Source organism: Mastigoproctus giganteus, chromosome 9 (genome assembly GCF_048544385.1).
Source record: "Mastigoproctus giganteus isolate SK-2022 chromosome 9, ASM4854438v1, whole genome shotgun sequence".
Taxonomy (NCBI): Eukaryota; Metazoa; Arthropoda; class Arachnida; order Uropygi; family Thelyphonidae; genus Mastigoproctus; species Mastigoproctus giganteus.
In genome coordinates this window covers 95,411,711-95,432,284 of record NC_143583.1, presented here as the reverse complement: position 1 = coordinate 95,432,284, position 20,574 = coordinate 95,411,711, and the positions used below count along the sequence as shown (strand labels likewise).

The following is a 20,574-nucleotide window of genomic DNA, read 5'->3' as shown; positions in this document are numbered from 1 at the left end:
ATTCTTTGTAACTTTAATTATTCGAAATTTGAAATCTCTCATCTTGTTAAAATAAATCGCGTTAATCTTGCGCTGGTGTTTGTGCCCAGTTCGGGCTAATGATTGAGACCCCTCTCACTATCGCGATCTCCCAATGAAGAGACAATAATTCCTGGAATGGCCATCAGGGTAATGCATGAAAAATAAATAAAAAGCAATATATTACTCCTCAGGGTGCAGTGCTACTTATTTGTAGGGCAAGATTAAAGCATTTAGTTGTGATTTTTCTAGCAGTATTTGTAGAAATTAAAGTTTTCTAGGTTAAAAACGATGAACAGGTTTTAATTGGTGAAGTTGAATTCTCAAGAACGCTTTTAAGTATACTTTCATGAGGAAATGTTTAAGGGAAATAATTTCCCTATTATGAAAATTTGAATTTCTTCAAATTATGATTAGTAGGATCAACTATTTCTGGACATGCGGTAACTGATTCCAAACCAGAACAAATGCCACATCGAAGATCTTTAGATGCCAACTGTCTGCAGTTAAATCTCTCTCTGGTTTCCCTCGCCTGACATCTCTCCTTCCTGGTGGAAAAGTAGCCAGAAACAAGTACCACGGGAAAGTTGAAGTAACGTTATGGAGCAGCCCTACCTGAGATACTCTATAAGTCTACATTTTGCCTGGGCATCAAAGAAACTCATTAATTTTAAGTTGATTACTGTCGAAAGAAAACAGTAAAATTAAAAATAGAGTCGCTTATAAAAGTATGCGCAAGTTTAGTGAAATATCTTTATTCAATTACGTACATATGATGGTAGTTAAAATGAAATATATTAACATTAACAGAAACTTTAACAGTATAATGCTTTCTGTAAACATTTTACACAACCAAATGAGAAAAAAATTCGCCGGTTTAATTAAACTATTTTTTTAACATGAATCTTAATACAATTAAATTGTATCAATAATCGTCAATCTGTTTTTCTTAAAATTCCAGTGTTCCCATCAAGTATCACCGCGTCTCCTGCAAAGAAAAAAAAAATACAATTTAAGGAAAAACATTTAAAATATCAAGTTAGAATACAAAAACAAATATATTCATTAAAACTGGGAAATAATTTCGTTTAAACTATAAATGCATTCATTGGAATTTGGATTAAGACATGAAATTGTTGCCTACGGTGAACAAACAGGAAATGCAGCTTGAAAAAAGTCTACTTAAAGTTTCAAAACAATCATGCCAATATTTAAGGAAATAAATTAAAGTCCACCTATGTGTTTCGTTTATTAAATCATCGTAGAATTCAGCTGCCGACAAAGTTAATATTTTAGGGACTTTAATCCCTGCGAAATAATCATAGGAATTAAGGATTCCAGTCAAACTCTGGAAAGCGATTCAAAAATACGAAGTTTCTAAATGTTCGTAAAGGAAATTTAATTCCATGTTTCAATTTTAGAACTGAATTTAAGAACGTGTACCGACTTTTTGAAAGAGTAATCCTTCCAAATTTAATGATCTTTGAAGAAGGACGACGTCATCGTCCTTCTTCAAAGCCAACCATCTCTTTCATGTACAGCATTGACAGACTGCTTTAAAAATATATTCTTCGAGGACTTTTTTATTGCCAAGCAGCAAATCTGCCCGCCAGATAATTTTGATTCACATATTATCTGATGGAAACAGTTTAACCATCAGAAAACTAATAGTCAGATTAATTGCTCTCTTAAAATAGTAGTGTGAATTAGGACGAAACCCTTTTTCTTTCTTGGGTAGCTAGAAATGTTTGAGAAACTTTATGGTATGATGTTAATATAACTTTATATTATATTAAACATCATAGAAAATAGAATTCTCCACCTGAGGGTAATTGTTGTGAATACAGGCGTACCCCAACGGGGAGTATCATCAGGTTTATTGTTTACAGCTCTGTTACATCCATCCACTAGGAACAAGATTAACATACTGGTTTATGCCGATGATCTGAAAATCCATACTCCAATCAAGTCGTCTGAATGGTTTGTTTGTCACAAACCATGTTAACAGCGTCCTATGCCAACCCAGCAAAACATCTCAATTAGAGTGGCCTCAGCATAAATCCGTCCAAATGGTCTTTTCCTTGAAAAATTTGCCTACTGAGATTCATTCAATGCTTCAGGGAATTCTTATCTCTCTTGCGGGAAAACATACTGATTTAGAGGTTGGAATTTGATTCAAAGGTTTCATCACCACCAATAACTGCAAATCAAAATTTGTAAGATTGTTAAACCACTGGCATGTGGTTGTTATTATTGTGTACTTTACTCTTTCTATCGCTGTACCTATGCGATAAAGAAGATTTAGTTATTTACTATAGCCATAACCTCAATATCTTTTTTGACTTTTCCATGAAGGCTGGGGATGAAAGTTTTATACTTAACGGTTCGGTTTACGATTTGCCACTTACCGGTAGAGAACATATTTGTAGCTCCATGAAGTCCCACGATGCATGGTATTCCACACTCTCTGGCTATAACAGCTCCTGAAAAACAAGAAATAGAAAATAATATCAACTAATGAAAAATATTATCAGCAACACTCAGTCAGTTCCGTAATTTGAAATCAGCCTGAAAACAAAGTAAATAGTTTTACGAGAATATTTCACTCTATGAAAAATTTTCTTTGCTGCAGGAGAAATTGTTAGTATTACTCTTTGATTACTGCGTTGCAGCTAAATAAAATAAATTTATATTGTATAAAACTTTTCACAGAGAGACGAGACCCAACCCAACAGTTTTTCATTATAAGATACTTGATAAGAACCAGTTTAATGTTAAATCATGAGATATTTATTAAAAAGCAGAGCACATAAGAATTAAGAAAAGATAGTTCCGTTAACTGAAGTTACTTTCAAAGTTAATTAGCGATTTTAAATGGCAGTGTGATTACAAAGATAAATGGATAAAAGAGTCGAACAGTATCAACAGTTGTCACTCTCTTTAGCAGAGAGAGAGTTCGCCTCAGGATGTAGCTGCAGATCATTCCTTCATAGTTCGTTCGGAGGAGTGTGATGATTTTTTGTTCACAGTTCTAAAAAGAAATTGAGGTAATATCAGCGTGCAACATTGAGGTAGTATCAGCATTGAGGTAGTATCAGCAAGCTTCCGCTTAAATGATAATAGCGCGTGCATTCTGTCTATGATGAAAATCTCGGTACTTGATTGGTCGAAGGCTCTCTAGGATCAGTTTCAGACAGACGGACTGCGACTGATATAACCACTGTTCACAACAGCTAATGAATAAGATGTGACAGGAGCTCGAGGAGGGTGTCATTTAAGTGTTGGTCTTCGTAAAGGATGGATTTCTTGTGTTGGTGGCAAATATAGAGAGCGTCATAGTCCAGCCAATGAATTTTGCTCAGAAGTACGCGGGTAGGAAATCGATCGTAAAGCACCATCTACTTTTACTTATACTTTTATATGACTGATACCATATAAACTTGAAACTTAGGAATTATTAAACTCAGAAATTATTACCATGAGAAATGAGGCCTCCCAGTTCTGTCACGACTCCGGCAAGCAGGGGGAAGTATGGCGTCCAACCAATATCAGTAGAGTAGGCAATCAGAATATCCCCTTCCTGAAAAAAAAAAAATAAATAAATAAATAAACAACTCGGATTAAGATGCAAGAAATTGTTCAACAAGAAATTGATAAGGCTGAATAAATTGAAAGTGGTTGAACAGGTATTAATCATGAAGTTTGCCATATTCTCGTTGTCTGCAAATTTCAGATGATGATTAGTAGATCTACTAAAGATGATTTTGTGTGCAATGTCCGTCTGTATCTCTAGGGCCATTAAATGCATTCTTTCAGATTTTTCTACTCTTTTTTTTTTTTTTTTTGTTTAAAATAAAAATTGTACAATTGAGTTTAGGAATGTCCACCGATAAGGAGTTAATACTGTGCATTTATCTCAAATTATGCATAGAAACAAAGCAGACATGATTACCAAGTTGAACATAATTATTATTCTGGGAATACGAGCATCAGTATTGTATTATGCAAATTGAGGTTGCATAAGTCGTGATACAAGTCGCTTTACGTAATGGTTATGCAGTATCGAAGAAAGCAAACAGAAAAAAGGAACAATAGAATTATATTTAAAAAAAAAAAGGATAAGTTGAGAATACATTAATATCAACAAGTGATATTTATATTTCTTCTATCTTCGTATGTCCTCTTCTTTCTGATTATATAAATAAATTTATAACTTAGGATCATCTAAATATCTTCAATAAAAATGAGAAGTATACGGCTGCTGTAGGTTATAACAGCTCTATACTAACCCCATACAGTCATCACTGAAGTTGTTAAACTCGACCTGTTCATCATTGGGATCGACCCTATCCTATTTGTCTCCGTTTATATAAATGGAGACAAATCCTGAGCTTGGTGCATTATGGCCATAGTAGGTCATGTGCTTTTTAAACTCAAAACAATAAGCCAACCCAACCTGAAGCCACTTTTTTTTCAAATTTATTGTATCAGGCGGTCCCTGCCATTCTGATAATCCCACTTATATTTCAAATACCATACATACAGTATTACATACTGTATGTACAAGAAGCTTCCAAGAAGAAATGCAAAATCTAAATTCGCGCGCAGTACAAGGAACTTCGTGATCTTACTGAAATCGTCCGATATACTTAGAATCTAAGACACACTGATTCTGCCACAACAAGAAAACCACTACAAAAACTGACGACGATGGTATGGCATGTGGGGCACATGAACGGTATGGAACACCGAGAACTTGGTTTGGCTTTTATTTTTTCAGTTCGGTTCATGGTATTCCTTGAAACTGTCTGCACATTATGCTCTGAAACCTATAATAATCGATGTGTATTTTGTAACAAATCGACAGATCCATCGATTGTCCCAAGCTGATGTTCATTTTCGAACTTCAATGCCTAGCCGGTGTATGCATCGGAAGCCAAGTGGTCAAACGCGAGCGTATAGCAGCACATGCAATTCAGTGGACCGTGGTATGAGCTAGCATGACTGTTAAATACACAGTGGGGTCGTCACCATTCCGGTGGAAAAATCCTGGGTTCGAATCCCGTCGATGACGCGAGGAACTTTTAATGGGCTTTTTTCACAAAATAGCTGAGTTAGTCAGTCTCGGACGTAGATAGCAAGGTTTCCCCCACCCCCGGAACTTTACTGGGTTTTTCGCCCCGGCAAAACGACCAGAGAACACACGCAATTTACAGACACAATACACAAGGGTAGATGAAATAACTTTCCGGGTGACCCTATAAAGTTTTTCCTTAAATGCGATTCACAGTTACATTCATTCTCGAAATGATTAATGGAAAATTCCTCCAACCTAGTGTTCGTGCCGAAGTATAAACAGGCATTTTTTCTTGTAATTGCTATATTCTGCATTTTCCCACTGACGTCTCTAACAAGGATTAACATGGAGCGCACAAATGAGACAGTCAGTCACATGGGTCTACTATATACATTATAAACAGTCTTAAAAAGCTAAGTCCTTGGCACACTGACTATGATCCTGCTCCTCCATGATGTGTATATAAAACCTAGTTTGAATTTCTTCTCGACTGGAGAAACTTTTGTGGCCTTTTTTACACATCGTGGCCAGTTAGTCTGACTCAGTAAGTTGCATTTTTTCTCCCAGAAACCTCGCTTTTTCACCTTCAATACCGATCACAAAATATACACAACTTACAGACTCTGTACTGATTCCACATGGCCTTAGTTGCGTTGGCGGTGCTGCGATTAACTAAAGTTGAAAAGTATTTTTATCTAAAGAAGAACATATCGAAATTTTCAAATGGGTTTGTCTACTCCTTTTAAACACTAATTTTTCGTGACAGTAATTGCAAATTAATAAACATTATAAGAGGTATTTTTTGTAAAATCAAATAAAATAAAAAAGTAGACCAAAATACCTCAATACTTGGGGCTTCATCTATATTTTTCACAACCCTAGCAGGACCCTTTGCTATTCCTCGAGAGACCGGAATTCCTATAAGAATTTATTTGAGAAATATATTTAAAAAATAAGTTAGCTCTTCTGAAATACACGAAGCTTTTTCGCTGAGAATATAGTGTCCTTCTTTCATTTTATGTTTAAATTGTTACATTTCTTTTAAGGTCCTTTACCAAATAGGAATAATAGAATTTTGTCTTGATAAAATCAAATGTTAAGAAGTTATCTATAAACACGGAATTTTTACCTGTGCTCAGGGAGTGTTCGTTCTCATGCCATGAATGATGGCATGAGAACGGGATTATCTGAATCATAAAATCCCATTTTCAGCCTGAATGGGATTACACTGATCCAAAAGGCGGCACCACAATTTTTTCAACAAGTTTTCGTGCTACATATGGAATAAAATATGACTGAAAACTGTATAGAAATAAACATTTTCGCGTGGAAAAAAGTCCTCCCTTAATTTTTTAACTTAAATATAAAATAAAGCCATTTGTTTCTTTACACTAAATTCCGTTTAATGTAATTTTTAAATCAAATTTAGGTGTACACCTTACCCCAGGAAAGCCTGCAAGCCAATGGTTTTTAGAGTTTACATTTAAAAAATTATCTAAGTTCAACAGATATAGAAATTAATAATATTGCAAAAATTAACATTAGGAATACAGCTTGAGCTGAATGTCAACCTGGTACTTGTTTGGCATGGATGATCTCGATGATACGATGGATGATCACGGTCCGGTAGGCCTTTTCTGTGCAAAATCGGTCACAGTCTATGTCTCGGGTGAGGATCATTCCTATAGTACTAGATGGGAACATCCGGTCTAAAGATTTTATCCTGTTCCTGGGTGGCTGCATTATAGTTTGGCTATGGCGATGGGTTCTGATGGAAGTTGGGTGGTGAAAGGCTATCTCAGCAATACTTGGAATTTCTATTTTTTTTTTTTTTTTGGTGATGAGTTTTGTGAGGGTGGAGATGTTCGTTTCGATTAATATCAGTTGCCTGGGGATCCAATCAAGGTTTGTCTGAAGTAATCTAGTTTCCTCTTGGAACATCTTGGAAAATCTTGGACCATATAAAATTAAAATTATCTTTATTTCTGCTAAGTATGGTACAAGTACTAGGAACAATAATGCTCATCACGGCGACAGGAATTTTACATTTAGGCAGAAAACGATACATTGATAAAAATTGAGAAAAGGAAAGTTTCACAAAAATTAAAAAAGAAATTATAATAAAGAGAAAAAATATATAAAATCGCAGCACACATCAAGAACAATTAAAAATAACGGAAGGGAAGTTTAATCAGAGTTAAACCATGAATTTTGATCAAACAAACGAAGAGCAGAAACAATTGTTGTTGCATCTCAAAGACACAGCGCGGTAGGGATTGGAGAAGTGGATGGCTCGCGTCGATATTTAGTAATCTAGCACAGTTTAAGTCGCAATATTTGGAAGGAGTTATTCCAGTTGAATAGAAGCGATCTGCTGTTCTAGGAGAATGCTCCCACTATTTGTAATCGGTAGCCATCTTCTGCAAGTTAATTCCAAGACGGAACAGTTAATTTAACCAAAAAGATGAAACATCTCTTTTGTTAGCACCAATGGTTTAGTAACACCATATCAGTCAGATGGCTGCTAATATACATATTAATAGCCAAATACAAATATTTGAATTGGAATGTTGTTAGTTATGAAAACGAGTAAATATATTCTGGTGGACTGGAGCTTCCTTAAACTTGAAAAATATACTTATTTATTATATTCCTACTATTCATGTTACACATACGAATGGAATATACCAATGATATTACATTACAGTGATATAAATCAGTCGTTCACAACTAAGTGGGAAAAGCTCTTAACACCGTCCTAGAATTTGGAATCTTCTCAAAGTAGTTAATAATTATGTCCATTAACGGATTTTATTAAACAAACTCAACTCAAAAGATTAGGAAGCTTGAAGGTTACCTTTCATTTCCTGGCAGGTTTCATTTTCATTGAAGAGATTTGTCTGCAGCTAGAACAAAAAAAAAAAAGTTGAATGACGCAGCTTAAAGAAGACTTACCGTTAAATGCAGTTATCTCGAAACCAAGATGCAGAACAATTTTTTTAAAATAATTTTATGATTAATTCACATGCTCATATACTGCATAGGAATTGTTGGATTTAAACCAAATTATTTCTATTAGGAATGCAACTCATTCTTAATAGATATACTATCATTCGTAACAGATACATTGGATATTTACCGGTTTAGGGATGCCCGAAACCAATTCTGGAAACTTGAGGTTATCCAATTCAGGATGAGCCTTGTAACGCCTCATTGCTCTAAAAGAAGAAAATAAAGTAAAATAAACAAAAATACAGTACATATTAACTTCGCTAAATATGGACTTAAAGGGCATTGTAATTCTTACAATTCATTTAAGATAATAATGAAAGCAATTTCCATTATTATTTAATTATTTTTAAGCATTCTCTAAGCATTGTAAGAATTACAATTTTTTTTTAAATTTTAACTCGTACTATCTTTTATAGAACTGAATTACTTTTTCAAGTATTTATTATTGGTTTTAATGAATGAATTTAACAAAAAATAAGTTCGATTGAGTTTATGGAGAGTTTTTTTTCTTATTTATTTATTTTACTCACTTGGACAACAGTCTGGAATTTCTTGTGTTAAACAGATCTTCAATTTCGTCTATGGTAAGGAAGAAAAGTAGGTCAACCCGGGGAAGTCGTCCTTCGAGTACCATCATGGATCCAAGATGAAGGTAACCTTGTCGTAAAATATCCAAGGATTTGATTAAGAGTGACTACAAAGAAAAACGTTTTAGTTTTCAAAGATTTACATTTTACTTTTTATTGAACTGAATAAAAAACATGAACTTTGAATACAACCATAAGACAACTAATAAGGTTTCTAATAGTTTTTTCTTTTTACTATTGGATATTTTCCGTTATTATCTTATTTGTAGCAGATGTTTCATCATTACTGGTAATTTTTTTCTATGTTTATGCATTGGTGCAACGTTGCGGATTTCTTTGCCATCGTCCATCCTATCTTCACTCAGTAATTGAAAACAGGTCTACTATAACTCACCTCCAAAAGGCAAGTTGCAGGATCCATGCTGCCCTGAACAGTAAAAGCCAGATGGATATCCTCTTCTTGGACTAAAGCCGCTTATGACAGGATAGCGATCCAACCCCTTCTTCACTTCCTGGAATCTCACTGTAGCATTACAGGAACTTACTCGCACTACTGCGAGATTTACTTACAGAGAGGATCATAATAGTAAAACATAAAGAGTTCAGCGTCAATTACACAGTAAATAGAGGAGCTCCCCAAGGAGGGGTGCTCTCTTCGACAATATTCGCCGCAGCCCTCGATCCTTTCCTCTCGGTCTGCAATAACATCCTAGCCTATGCGGACGACTTGAAAATATTCTTCCCATCCAGCAGTAATGATGGTGAGCATAACATTGCTCTACAAGCCACACAGCAGTTAACTAATCTGGCCAACTCCCTCGCCTCGACTGGGCTCGAAATTAACCCGCTTAAAACTGCCCAGATGTCCTTCTCCAGAAAGCTTAAAAAAATATATCACCACCATTCTCTTAAACAGCCAACTCATCCAAAAAGTCGATCATCACAATGATCTGGGAATTACCTGGGACAACAAATTATCCTTCACTGAGCATTTAACTATTACCAGGAAGAAAACTCTAGCCGCCATCTGGTGCTCAAGACAAGAATTGACTGGGGTTCAAAATGCTCCAATAAGGTCTATAGAAAGGCTACCTACCAACAAACAACTGAGTCACAACAGTACTAGCTGGAACCCGTCGTCTCTTAGTTACTCTGAGTTATGCAGTCGTCACGACATTCGGGTGCCAAGTTAATAAATTTTAGTGTTGCGAATGCTCCTCTATGAAGACATCCAGCAATGAAGAACAAAATTTTTATATTAATATGCATATTTCCTTTATTACTAAACTGTAAATATTTTTGATTTATCCTCTGCATTGTAAATATAGCCCTCTGGTTTGCAAGTTGTACAAGGAGCGATTGTAACTTGCAAACAACTGAATAAATAAATAAATTTCAGACGTAAGTTCAGCCTCACCAACGCAGAATTCTGTCCGCTATTTTTTTCTGGATCAGTGCAGAGTTTTGCTTCGTAACTTGGCATTTTAATTTAAAAATTTCCCCTATACAGGTTTTTCAGTATGTAGTTTTAATTTGGTGGCTTTTGTGCTCATGTGCAGGCTGAAAATTAGCATCTCTCCAGAATTACTTTTGCAGATTGCAGCAATTATGTGGCTTGATTAGTGTTTAATTTTGTTACATCATCGAAGAAATATTTTTATCGACAGATGAAGATATTTTCATGACGAAAATAGTTGATCAAAGCATGCATGTATAATCATAAAGAAGTGAAGGTAATATACAAAAGTAATATAAATAGATGCTAGTTAATATAATGCTGATAAAACTAGTCTAAATTCTTATTATTCTTTCCATAATACAAGAAGAAAAATAGTCCTACCTTTGATCTTTCTCTAAGTCTGACAAATCTTTGACACTGAGATAGAATGAATTTAAGAAGATACCTGAAAGAGAAAACATTCCATGTATGAAATTTTTTTAAAGGTAAGAAGAGAAAATGAAGTATTTCTCCCTCTCTCTCTCTCTCCTAAGGGTTTACCTTGTTCTCCAATCAAGAGAGGAATACAGATTCGAGATGGCCTCATCGGTGCTGCGATATATCTTATTTTCAGAGCTTCTCTTTGCATTTATGACGGATTTCTGTAAATCAAAATAATCGAAATGAATATGATCTTGATTACCGAATTTCATGAAATGAAAAAATTATAATTTATATACTAAGTAAACATTAGTAGTTAAGGTACCAGACTCGGCAATAAAGAAAACAAAAACAATTTGAGATTCGGACTTGAAAACTTACTACCACAGAATTTTGGAAAATATTCAGATTACAATTCTTATCTTACAAATGCATTTCGATCTTGGTTAACAACTCGGTGTATAGAATACATTTTAATGGGAAATGTTTTACCATTCATATGCTTATTGAAGTTTTTTTGTAAATTTAATCGTGTATCCAATTATTTAAATAATTATCGAAATAAAACAAGGAAATAAAAACCTGTTGGTGCCTTCTTCACTGCTCTCAATTTTTAAATTCCGAAAACATTAAAATACACTTTTTTCCAACAGTTCTTTATAGAATGCCCGGTGTCGTTTTTAATTCATGACGCAATTTTTCCATCTCTAACACACGTTGGTCTTTGATTCACATACGAGTATATGCTTCCTAAATGTATTGAGAAGGAACTAATATTGAGAATGGGAAATATTCCTTACTGCTCAAATTATCACTTCAAAGTTGACATCTTCTCCACTGTTTTTCTCTGTTTCGACTTCTCCCACCACGTTTTTTTTTTGAGAATGTTAGAAAGTTAAAGAGAAATTGTAATTTTCTTCCTTGAAAGGATTCACTTAGAAACCGCAATTAGCCTGTTTGGTAATTGGGTAGAGACATAGGCTTGCTTGATAGCATTGGTCATACATCCAATCGCATGATACTGTTGTAACATTCATGAAATTATTGTAGCGCTTCCAGTTAAATATGTTCTGTATTAATACATGAGCACATGTATTAGTACAGAACATGAAAGGAATGTAAATCTCTTTTGAAGATGTCGTGAAACGTAAAAATTTAACTCTGGAGCTAACCAGCATAGATTAGACAATTCTGTTAGAATGTTCAGAACCTAAAATTGGTAAATTTTAGTAGCCAAAATTTCAAGTCGATGCATACTGTGATAGAAAACGAGCCATGAGATTCCATCGCTAAGCTTTGTTTGGCAGATTTCCTTCGAGATGCACATTAATGATATAAGAACAGGTTCTTCGCTCGATGCTTTGCCACCCTCTCATTTTGCTTCGAACAGATGCAACTCGTTTTGAAAATGATATTTACCCTTAATGGTGCTTTATTTTCTTGTTCAATAAGTCTTTAACAAATATTGAAATACTGTTGATGAATGAAAATACCAAAGTGCACACACACAGTTTGGTTTCTTTGCACTTCTACAGTCAAAGATTTTGATTTACATTGCTGATTACACAACGTTACAAAAATATATGTTTATAAATAATTGTTTCTCACAAGTATTTTGTATGCTGAATCTAAAGATGTCCTAGGTTTTTGTTCAGTGTCGATATATTGGCAACAGTTGAAGATTTTATGTTCTTGCGACATTTATTTTGCGTACGCATTTGTGTAAGTGCATGGTAGATGTCAATTACGCTTTTTTGCTATACAGTAAATGTGATGTATCGCAAAATATTGTCCTCCATTGTCCTGCTGACGACCAAAGAAAAATTGGATGATCTGGTGATCAGAATAATACGGATTACAGTACAGGAGCCTGTTTACGTAAGGCACCATATTTACATAATCAGCAAGAGTTAGATGACTTAATGAGAGATTTGAGTCTAACCAAATCTAATGCAGAGCTTCTGACATCTCATTTAAAAGAATAGAATCTACTGGATTTCTGATGAATGACCTCCGCATGTAGAAAACAGATTTGACACTGATAAATGTTTTTTTTTTTTACTGTGGCGTAATCCCGCTGATATTGTTTCCATTTGATTGGCCTTTACCAATAAATTTGCATTGGTCGCAATACAGAAGAGTGGCATCTTTTCATAGAGTGTCCAAGAGTAAATGATTGAAAGCTGTGTTATTCACAATGAGAATATGCACCCATCGATTTCTGCTACTCGCTCTCTTCATATTAAAGAAGAATACGGAATGCTGAAGCATGTGTCGGAGAAGATCAAATATGACCGTATAAATGGATGTTTGTGGAGGCTTCAAGATGCTTGGGATATCTTTTGGGTTCTCAAAGCGGTTTCACTAAATTCCATTGCTTTTTATGCATCCACGACAGCAGGGCTGCTGATTATCACTACACAAGAAGATAATGGACAACTCAGTGATACATGGCTGCTGACGACCATAACTATTCGTGCAGTTATGTTGAGTGATGAATTAAATGAAACTATTCAACAGTGCTGTTATAATGGTCTTTTAGCCTACATCAGAATGGAATTTCTCATATCATAGGCTCTATCAATACAGCTAGAATATTAATTTTGGTGCCAGATATTGGAATAACAACTGTAAACCTAACCAAGATGAACCACTTCTGTGAGTGGTACAAATTTTACAGCCTACAGTACAGAATTTTTATTTTTACAGGAGAATTGTGGTGCTCATTTCTCAATACACGTGATAATTGTGAAAAAAAAAAAACATCTCGAATTGTAAAAAGTACGTTATGTATGGGGGTTGTTTTAAAAAAGAAAAACATTTTTTAAAATAGATTTAGGAGTCTTTTCTAATTAAACTCAAGGACCGGTATTATTTTTCCTCACCCTCAGCAGAACTGTTTTATATAAGAAAGTTCTATACATCTTAGTACAAAGATACAGTGAGAAGAAACAACAGTTGTTTCCCAAGAATGAGTAGTTTTGAATTACTATAAATTGTGTCTAATTACTTGTAATGTGGCGCCCTTTACAGCAAAACAAATGATGGGATGAAACACTCACTTGTAATGTATTCACCAGAGGTTTAGAATTTATTCTCCAGGGTTCTGAATACAGCTCATACTAGAAAAACCAAAAGTACAGTGTAAATTTTTGGATATTGAAAATGGTACTTTCATAATATCATTTTAAAATTAACAATGTTTCAGGTTTATTATGAATTGGAAAGATTCGAAACTAATCAAAATATGAAAGAATTTCATTTCATTCAGTTAATTTATTATCGATTAATTTTATTTATCTGTTGATTTCAAGTAAATTTAGTGCAAAAAGTCAAAAGCTATAAAACATTATTGTACAAGTAGGACATAGCCTCATCCTGTACGTAGCAATGAGCAAACTATACTCCTTTCACTGTAACTTTAATCCTGACAAATATACGCATATACTAAAGCTCTCCTTGGTATGTTTGTTTAGCAACTGACTAATGAGATACTTCAGTATTGGACTACTCCGAATTGCAAGGAATGCTCCATTTCAGAAGACTTACTATTTATTTAAAGTGTATGCCACTGCTCGACTTTTTTTGGAACCTCATCGGTGGAGAAGTAGGCATTATGAAGACCTCAACAACTTAGTCAATAAATATATCTGCAGTTTTTTTTTCCGTTGCAGGCACTTTTCATTTAAATTAATGCATCATGTAATGGAGAAGTAGCTCCACGATATGAGATCATTGCACTGAGTTGCAAACCTAGTTAGCTCTTTGGTACACATACATATTGAGGATATGTCCTTCTCGTGCAATAATGTTACTCTTTGATTCTAACTTCCTTTCACTTTATTATACTATATTAGTTTAAATTTTTCATTACGCCTGAGAATCAGCAACTCAAGATATTAATGTCAACTTCCTCAGTGTTTCCGTTCATTTTGTCCACCGTGAAACCACTGGTTACGAAAGGTAGTAATAATATAATAAATGTCAACTAGGATTATTGGATATTTGAACAGTAGTTCAGCTACCCAAGTGTATCATGTTTATGAATTGCGTGTGGTCTTTTGCCGATTTGCCTGTTTTTCCTGGACGAAAAACTTGAGTGTAAAAAGGCCATAAATGTTCCTTGCGTCATTGACGGGTTCGAACCTGGGCCTTTTCCACCCGATTCGCATCGCTGGCTCAAAGTCTGATGGGTTTTTCCCACAAGCTGGACAATTTGTTCGGTCTCAGACGAGGGGATTTTTCCTACGGATTGTTTTTTTTTTCTAGCTACACCTGCAAACCTATCATAAATCAAGGTAAGATAGTGACATAATGATGCTCTAAGCCATCCATGTGAAAGGCTCAAAATAGTTAATTACAGATTTTTATTCTTCGAAACAGATATGGCAAGATCCTCTCCTACAGAAAAGGCCCCAAGCCATGACTTATTTGGTTAATCCGAAACTGCGTAAAATAAAAGCAATTTACAGACGGAATATAGTGATGATATATGGCTTGGTGCTTTGGTGTTTGTCCTTAACAACTCTATTTTTCTTTCAATCTTCATAACAGCATTTCTAGCTTCCAGAGCTGTTCTGCTGATAAACACAACCCGGAAAATTGAGAGCGCAGCGTATCTATTAGTTGTTGTTGGTTGATTTTGTGACAAAGAAACTAAGCACACGAAATATGTCTATTCTATGGTTGTCTGTTTTATGGGATGAAAAGGGTGATTTTTCTGTGAGAAAAAAGCCCATACAACTTCGTCCGAGACGGACTAATCCATTCATAATAAAAAGTCCCAGAAAGTTCATCGTCTTTACGGGAGGTGTTATTCATCTTCGGCCTACAAGTCCGGCCTTTTCCACAATGTACGAGTGAGCCGCAATGCTATTCAGTGCACTTCCTGCGAGGGCCAAGAACAATGGGAAAAAGTTAAGTGTTAAATAAAATATACACTGACTCATAACTACGCAAATGTCTTACTTTGTCTTTTACAGAATAAATATCTCAACTCTAATTAATGGCGTTTGTGGATTAAGAGCAAACATCTTCTACTTACCTCCATAAAGCATCGATGTCCGTGCCTTTCAAGAAACTCTTTAAATTTCACGCTTGTTTTTGACGAAGTCTTCAACCAATTTAAAGCTTCCTGAAAAGACAAACCAAATGAAAACATTAAATACCTCTATGTATACCTTTTAAGTTATTTTTTCCAATTGTATTTGAGAGAGAGAGAGAGAGAGAGAGAGAGAGAGAGAGAGAGAGAGAGAGAGAGAGGTTTTAAATGTTGATCTTCGCATCCTCTCAATTCAAAAATACTCGTATTTACTATCTACCACTGACGCTGAATTTTCAAAATCGGGGTAATGGTCATACCTCATGTCACATCTGTTTTAAACCGTATAAAAACTCGCCAAATTCCATAATTGTTCAACGAATTTTAGGTTGTTGGATCCTTTTAACCACTGATTAGAAGGACAACTCGTCAGCATCAACCACAGCCTCTCAGAGAGGCCAATTTCTGTAGATAAAATAATGGAGTCGGTCGATGGCCATTTAACAGATTATCACTCAGTGGCTTCCAGTTTTGTTCAAAATATGGAACAAGCAATATGTTTAGTTCACTAACATATTATATTAGATCACGGCATGCCCATTAAAGAAAGAGTCATTCCTCGGATGTAAACATTAACTGATAACATTTCAGTATCCTTTTAAAAAAAAGACTATTTAAACACACGGTGCTAACCTTCACAGTATTAATTGATCCACTAATTTTATTTTATTTTATTTTTTCGGTCCGATTAAAGTAAAAGACTGAAGACCCTTGCTGTTGGTGCTACAAAACCTCTTTCTAGCTCTTTATAGTATATTGTTTCATGATACCTTCAATGGCATACGTACCAGAAAACTCTTGGCATGAGCAAACAGCAAGTTTAAAGAAATAAATATAGCAACTAATACAGGAATTTCTGAATAGCGAGCAGCAAGTGACCCAAAATACTACTCCAGAATATTAAGCAAGCACTAAGCTGCTTTCTTTAATATCAGAAAAAGAAGATGGACAAAAAATTCGGTCTCGGACGGGGTCTTTCTCCCCCTCCTCCCTAGAAATCAGGTTTCTCATCCTTCCTCCAATGACTATTTCTGTCCAATCTCCACCACATTCACTTCTCATCCTGAAATTCTGTGCAATGGTTCGTCCCTGAAAAACATATCAATACAATACCCCCATAAAAAATAATCCTAAATTTTTCGAAATACTGATGAGAAATCACTAAGTTTAAAAAAAAATGTATAGCGGATGCGCCACTATACATTTAAATTCTACAGCGTTTAACTTATATGGTGGCACATTTAAATTCTATGGTGGCGCTGTAGAATTTAAAAAGATATTAGCAACTTAAGCAGAACCATGGATAACGATAATTTCTCTAAATTGAACATAAGCAAGTTCAAGCCTTTGCGCCGAATTATACTTGACGCTTGGTCATCACAGCAGAAAAGTCTTCCCATGACCGAATCAAACACAGGTAAAGTGTGCAAATGTTCATTGATTTTAACTATTGCGTTGAAATACTCTTGCTTCCATAGAATACTGCCAAACACGCAATAAGCCATACTCTTTCTCTCTTGCTCTCTTCTAAAAAGAAAAAGAAAACAGAAGTTTAACATATTTCGGACAGGAGCATAGCTTTTAAACTTGAAAATTCGAATGCAGTTTCCATGCCAAAATTAATGGAAAAAAAAAGTCTAAAGCTAAAACTGACAAACCAGATTTTAATCATCTTCAGACGGGCACCATCAGGCTGTCAAAGAGAACGGTGGTAGTTTCAAGCAGGAGGATTCGAATTCTTAAATTAACGAATAACACATCTAACTTTATATAATTATAACTATACAATTATTTTCATAATTTGACAGTAAATTGATAAACGTAGGATTTCCTACCTCCGTGCTCATAGCCTGGAATGTGTTCGGATCTACCTCTTCGCAAACTGTCTCAGCCAGTCTCTGAAATATAAACAGAGAGAACGGTTGAGTAATCATTTCTTGAAGTTAGACCCAAGACCTATCTTCAGAACAGATCCAGAAAAAAATATATAACGTGATTATATAACAAGATACAAGTATGTGAATTTTATCTCAAGGCTCATTAAACAATGAGGTCCACTACTGTTATAATTCATGACAAAGTTTTTTTTTTTAAATTTCCACATTCGTAGAGGACGTTTTATTAAACAAAACATAACACATAAAAGCTTAGGCAGACAGGTGCGAAAAAAATGTATACTAAACGTTAAAATAGTCCGCAAGAACTCTACTGTGCGTATACATTATGGTATCCAAAGAACTGGGCCATCAAGAGAAATTCATATAACCAAACGATTTTAATATTATCGCAAGCTATTTTAGCTTTCAGTATAAAATATATCATAAGCAGAAAATCTACCACCAATTTTTGATGATTTTCAGAATCACTTCGGCATTTCTTTCACAGGAATCCTTTGCATACATCATATGAAATGGGCCTCTTTAGTAGATTTCGCCCAAGCCTCAACTGGTCCTCCAATTTTATTCAACTCACAAATGCTCAAAGGCGATTAAGATGGGATCTGAGCTTGCTATTCCAGTGGGCCACTTTATTCTGTTCAAATAATGTTCTGTCGTCAAACAGGACAAATTTTGTTTTGTCTAATACCATATTATGAAAAGCATTCCCAAGTCATCGCACTTGTGCTGCTCTACTTTACCGTTGGAAAGACGCAGTCGATGGAAGCTTTCTCTTGGCTTTGGTCGGACTTAGATTATTCGAACAGGATGAAACAGAATATAACTTGACTCCTTACTCCAAGAATGTATTTTCACCCAGCCAATGTCCAGTTCCTATACTCGCTGAGCATTGACTTTTTATCATGGGTTCTGTCGAGTAGCTCGTCCATGAAAAACATCCCGATGCAATGCCATGTATACACTAATCGGGCCGATAGTCTCTTTTGGGTATTCTGAGTGTCTTTGCTGCTACTGTAATGGAGATTTTTCTCAGTATGTTTGATCGTTCTGAGCTCTCTTTCTGTAAAAATATGTGAACGCTGTTCTACTTTCGCTTCTCCTTTCGTCTTACATTTCCACATAATGTATTACATAGTGGTCTGTGAGGACATCAGAGCCGCCGATATCTCGTAATGTGTACACCCAACTACTTATTCTCGTTGAAACTCGCTGAGCTTGAACTTCGCATTTCTCTTTAAACTGAAAGAGGTATTTTCTGTGGTTCAGATTATATAACCATGCACTATTATAGCTCCTGAACTTAGTTAACGATGTAAATATTATGCGATGATCCTGTGGTGTCCCAATACTTTTGACAACGGCGTAGTTGATATGTTATCACAGTCTTAAAAGCAGTTGATGCATAACGTAATAAATATTAACAATTTTTTCAACTTTATATGGAAAATAGAAATGATATTGCCTAAAAATTAAAGCATATGTTAATGCATTCCATAAACATTTTGCCCAACTGTTTCCAGGAAATGGTATTTCAAAGCTCATTGTGAAGATCTCAGGTGAGGGTCACTACAAGTACGAAGTTATTCACGTCCGTTGTTCAAATACACGCAATACTTTGTAGTCTCTATATTATACATTAATCTGGCATTGTGTCTGTCCCTGAGTGTAAAAAGAAAGTTTATTATTTTGAATGTAACTGAAAGTGAGAGGTAATTATTGCAACTCACCTGGATTGCTGCAGGAACATCAGCACTCTCTACTTCACTGCATTTGCTCAGCAGATAAGCAAAATCACTCATGACGTCCGTGCCCCATCCTAAAGAGTAAGCAAAACCACATTTACGATAAAGAAAACAATGCAATGAAATTGAAATTTAGTTTTCAAAAGAATTTGTTTTCATTTGAAGCTCTTCCATTGACTTTAAATAAGTTGTTGATACGAGCTACGCAGAACTAACATTTTGATTCCGAAATTATTACTTTCAGTACATCGAAAGGAATCTTACGCTATGCTTTAATAGTATCGTTAATATGAACTACAGGTTTTTCTCAGTAGTTTATTACAAGAGAAATCGGACGGTTAATTACCAACCTGCGTTACCAAACCGCTTATAAAAATCGAACAAGAAGAACATTCCATTCCATTCCATTAAGTTCCCGTTTTCAGACGACCATTCCCTGGACCGAAGTCCATCCATGGTTAATGTCATGAAAATGGTAATTTTTGCTAGTCTAATTTAAAATATTTTGTTAATCAAAATAATATAACACAACTCAACACAAATTAATTAAAAACTTTAAATCGGCCACTAGGCCTCCCATAAAAAAGATTAATCTTGATTAATCCATTTATCTCAGTTATGGGAGTTCCCGTCCCTTCCATGAGGAGACGGGCCTCTACTATCTTCCCGTATCCTTTTCCTTCGAGTAAATACCATAACTACAAATTTATTAAAATACGAGAAGAAACACTTATTCATAAACATGATCCACAGACCACCCCTCTCCAGACTTCCAAGAGACATCTCTAATTCATGCCTCAAATCAGCATATATTATGCATTCAAACGTAATATGCAATGATGTCTCTGGACTACCACAATGACAAAGTCCACTGTCCACCAGCCCCAACTGATTTAGCCTCAAGGCGAGTCCATGTCCAGTCAATAGAAACATCGAGTTCAATCCAAACTGTAGCCATGGTTTCTTCTTCATATCCACAATTTCTACACTCGGAAAGAACTCATAGGTCTGTCGTCCTTTATCGGACATATCCCAATTTTCCTGCCATTTAATTAAAATTTCTTTCATAATCCTTTTCTTTTCCAATTTTACATCTAATTTAGAATAAGTCCTTGTATAATCAGGACAAGATGTTATACCTAAATATGTTCTATTTATATTTCTTTTTGTTAGGAACAGCAGACCTGCCAACAAAACCATTGACTGAACAGGGACCTTGCCTGAGACCACCTGCAAGGCCTCTGAGGAGACAGTTCGACA

At 35.1% G+C, this 20,574-nt stretch overlaps 1 protein-coding gene across 1 annotated transcript in view; it reads right to left on the bottom strand.

Annotated features, from left to right (window-relative positions):
- Positions 1-913: 913 nt before the first annotated feature.
- Positions 914-20,574, bottom strand: part of LOC150080563 (uncharacterized) — a 44,218-nt gene continuing 24,557 nt past the window's right edge. Inside the window, exons 16-28 of the mRNA XM_090380738.1 lie at positions 19,300-19,388; positions 17,510-17,572; positions 15,618-15,707; positions 13,636-13,695; positions 10,694-10,794; positions 10,535-10,598; positions 8,638-8,801; positions 8,235-8,313; positions 7,953-8,001; positions 5,937-6,013; positions 3,496-3,598; positions 2,427-2,501; positions 914-1,006 (exon numbers count right to left, since the gene is read on the bottom strand). Of these exons, the coding sequence (XP_090236864.1) occupies positions 954-1,006; positions 2,427-2,501; positions 3,496-3,598; positions 5,937-6,013; positions 7,953-8,001; positions 8,235-8,313; positions 8,638-8,801; positions 10,535-10,598; positions 10,694-10,794; positions 13,636-13,695; positions 15,618-15,707; positions 17,510-17,572; positions 19,300-19,388 (1,067 nt within the window). The 3' untranslated portion in view covers positions 914-953. The remainder of the gene's footprint in view (positions 1,007-2,426; positions 2,502-3,495; positions 3,599-5,936; positions 6,014-7,952; positions 8,002-8,234; positions 8,314-8,637; positions 8,802-10,534; positions 10,599-10,693; positions 10,795-13,635; positions 13,696-15,617; positions 15,708-17,509; positions 17,573-19,299; positions 19,389-20,574) is intronic.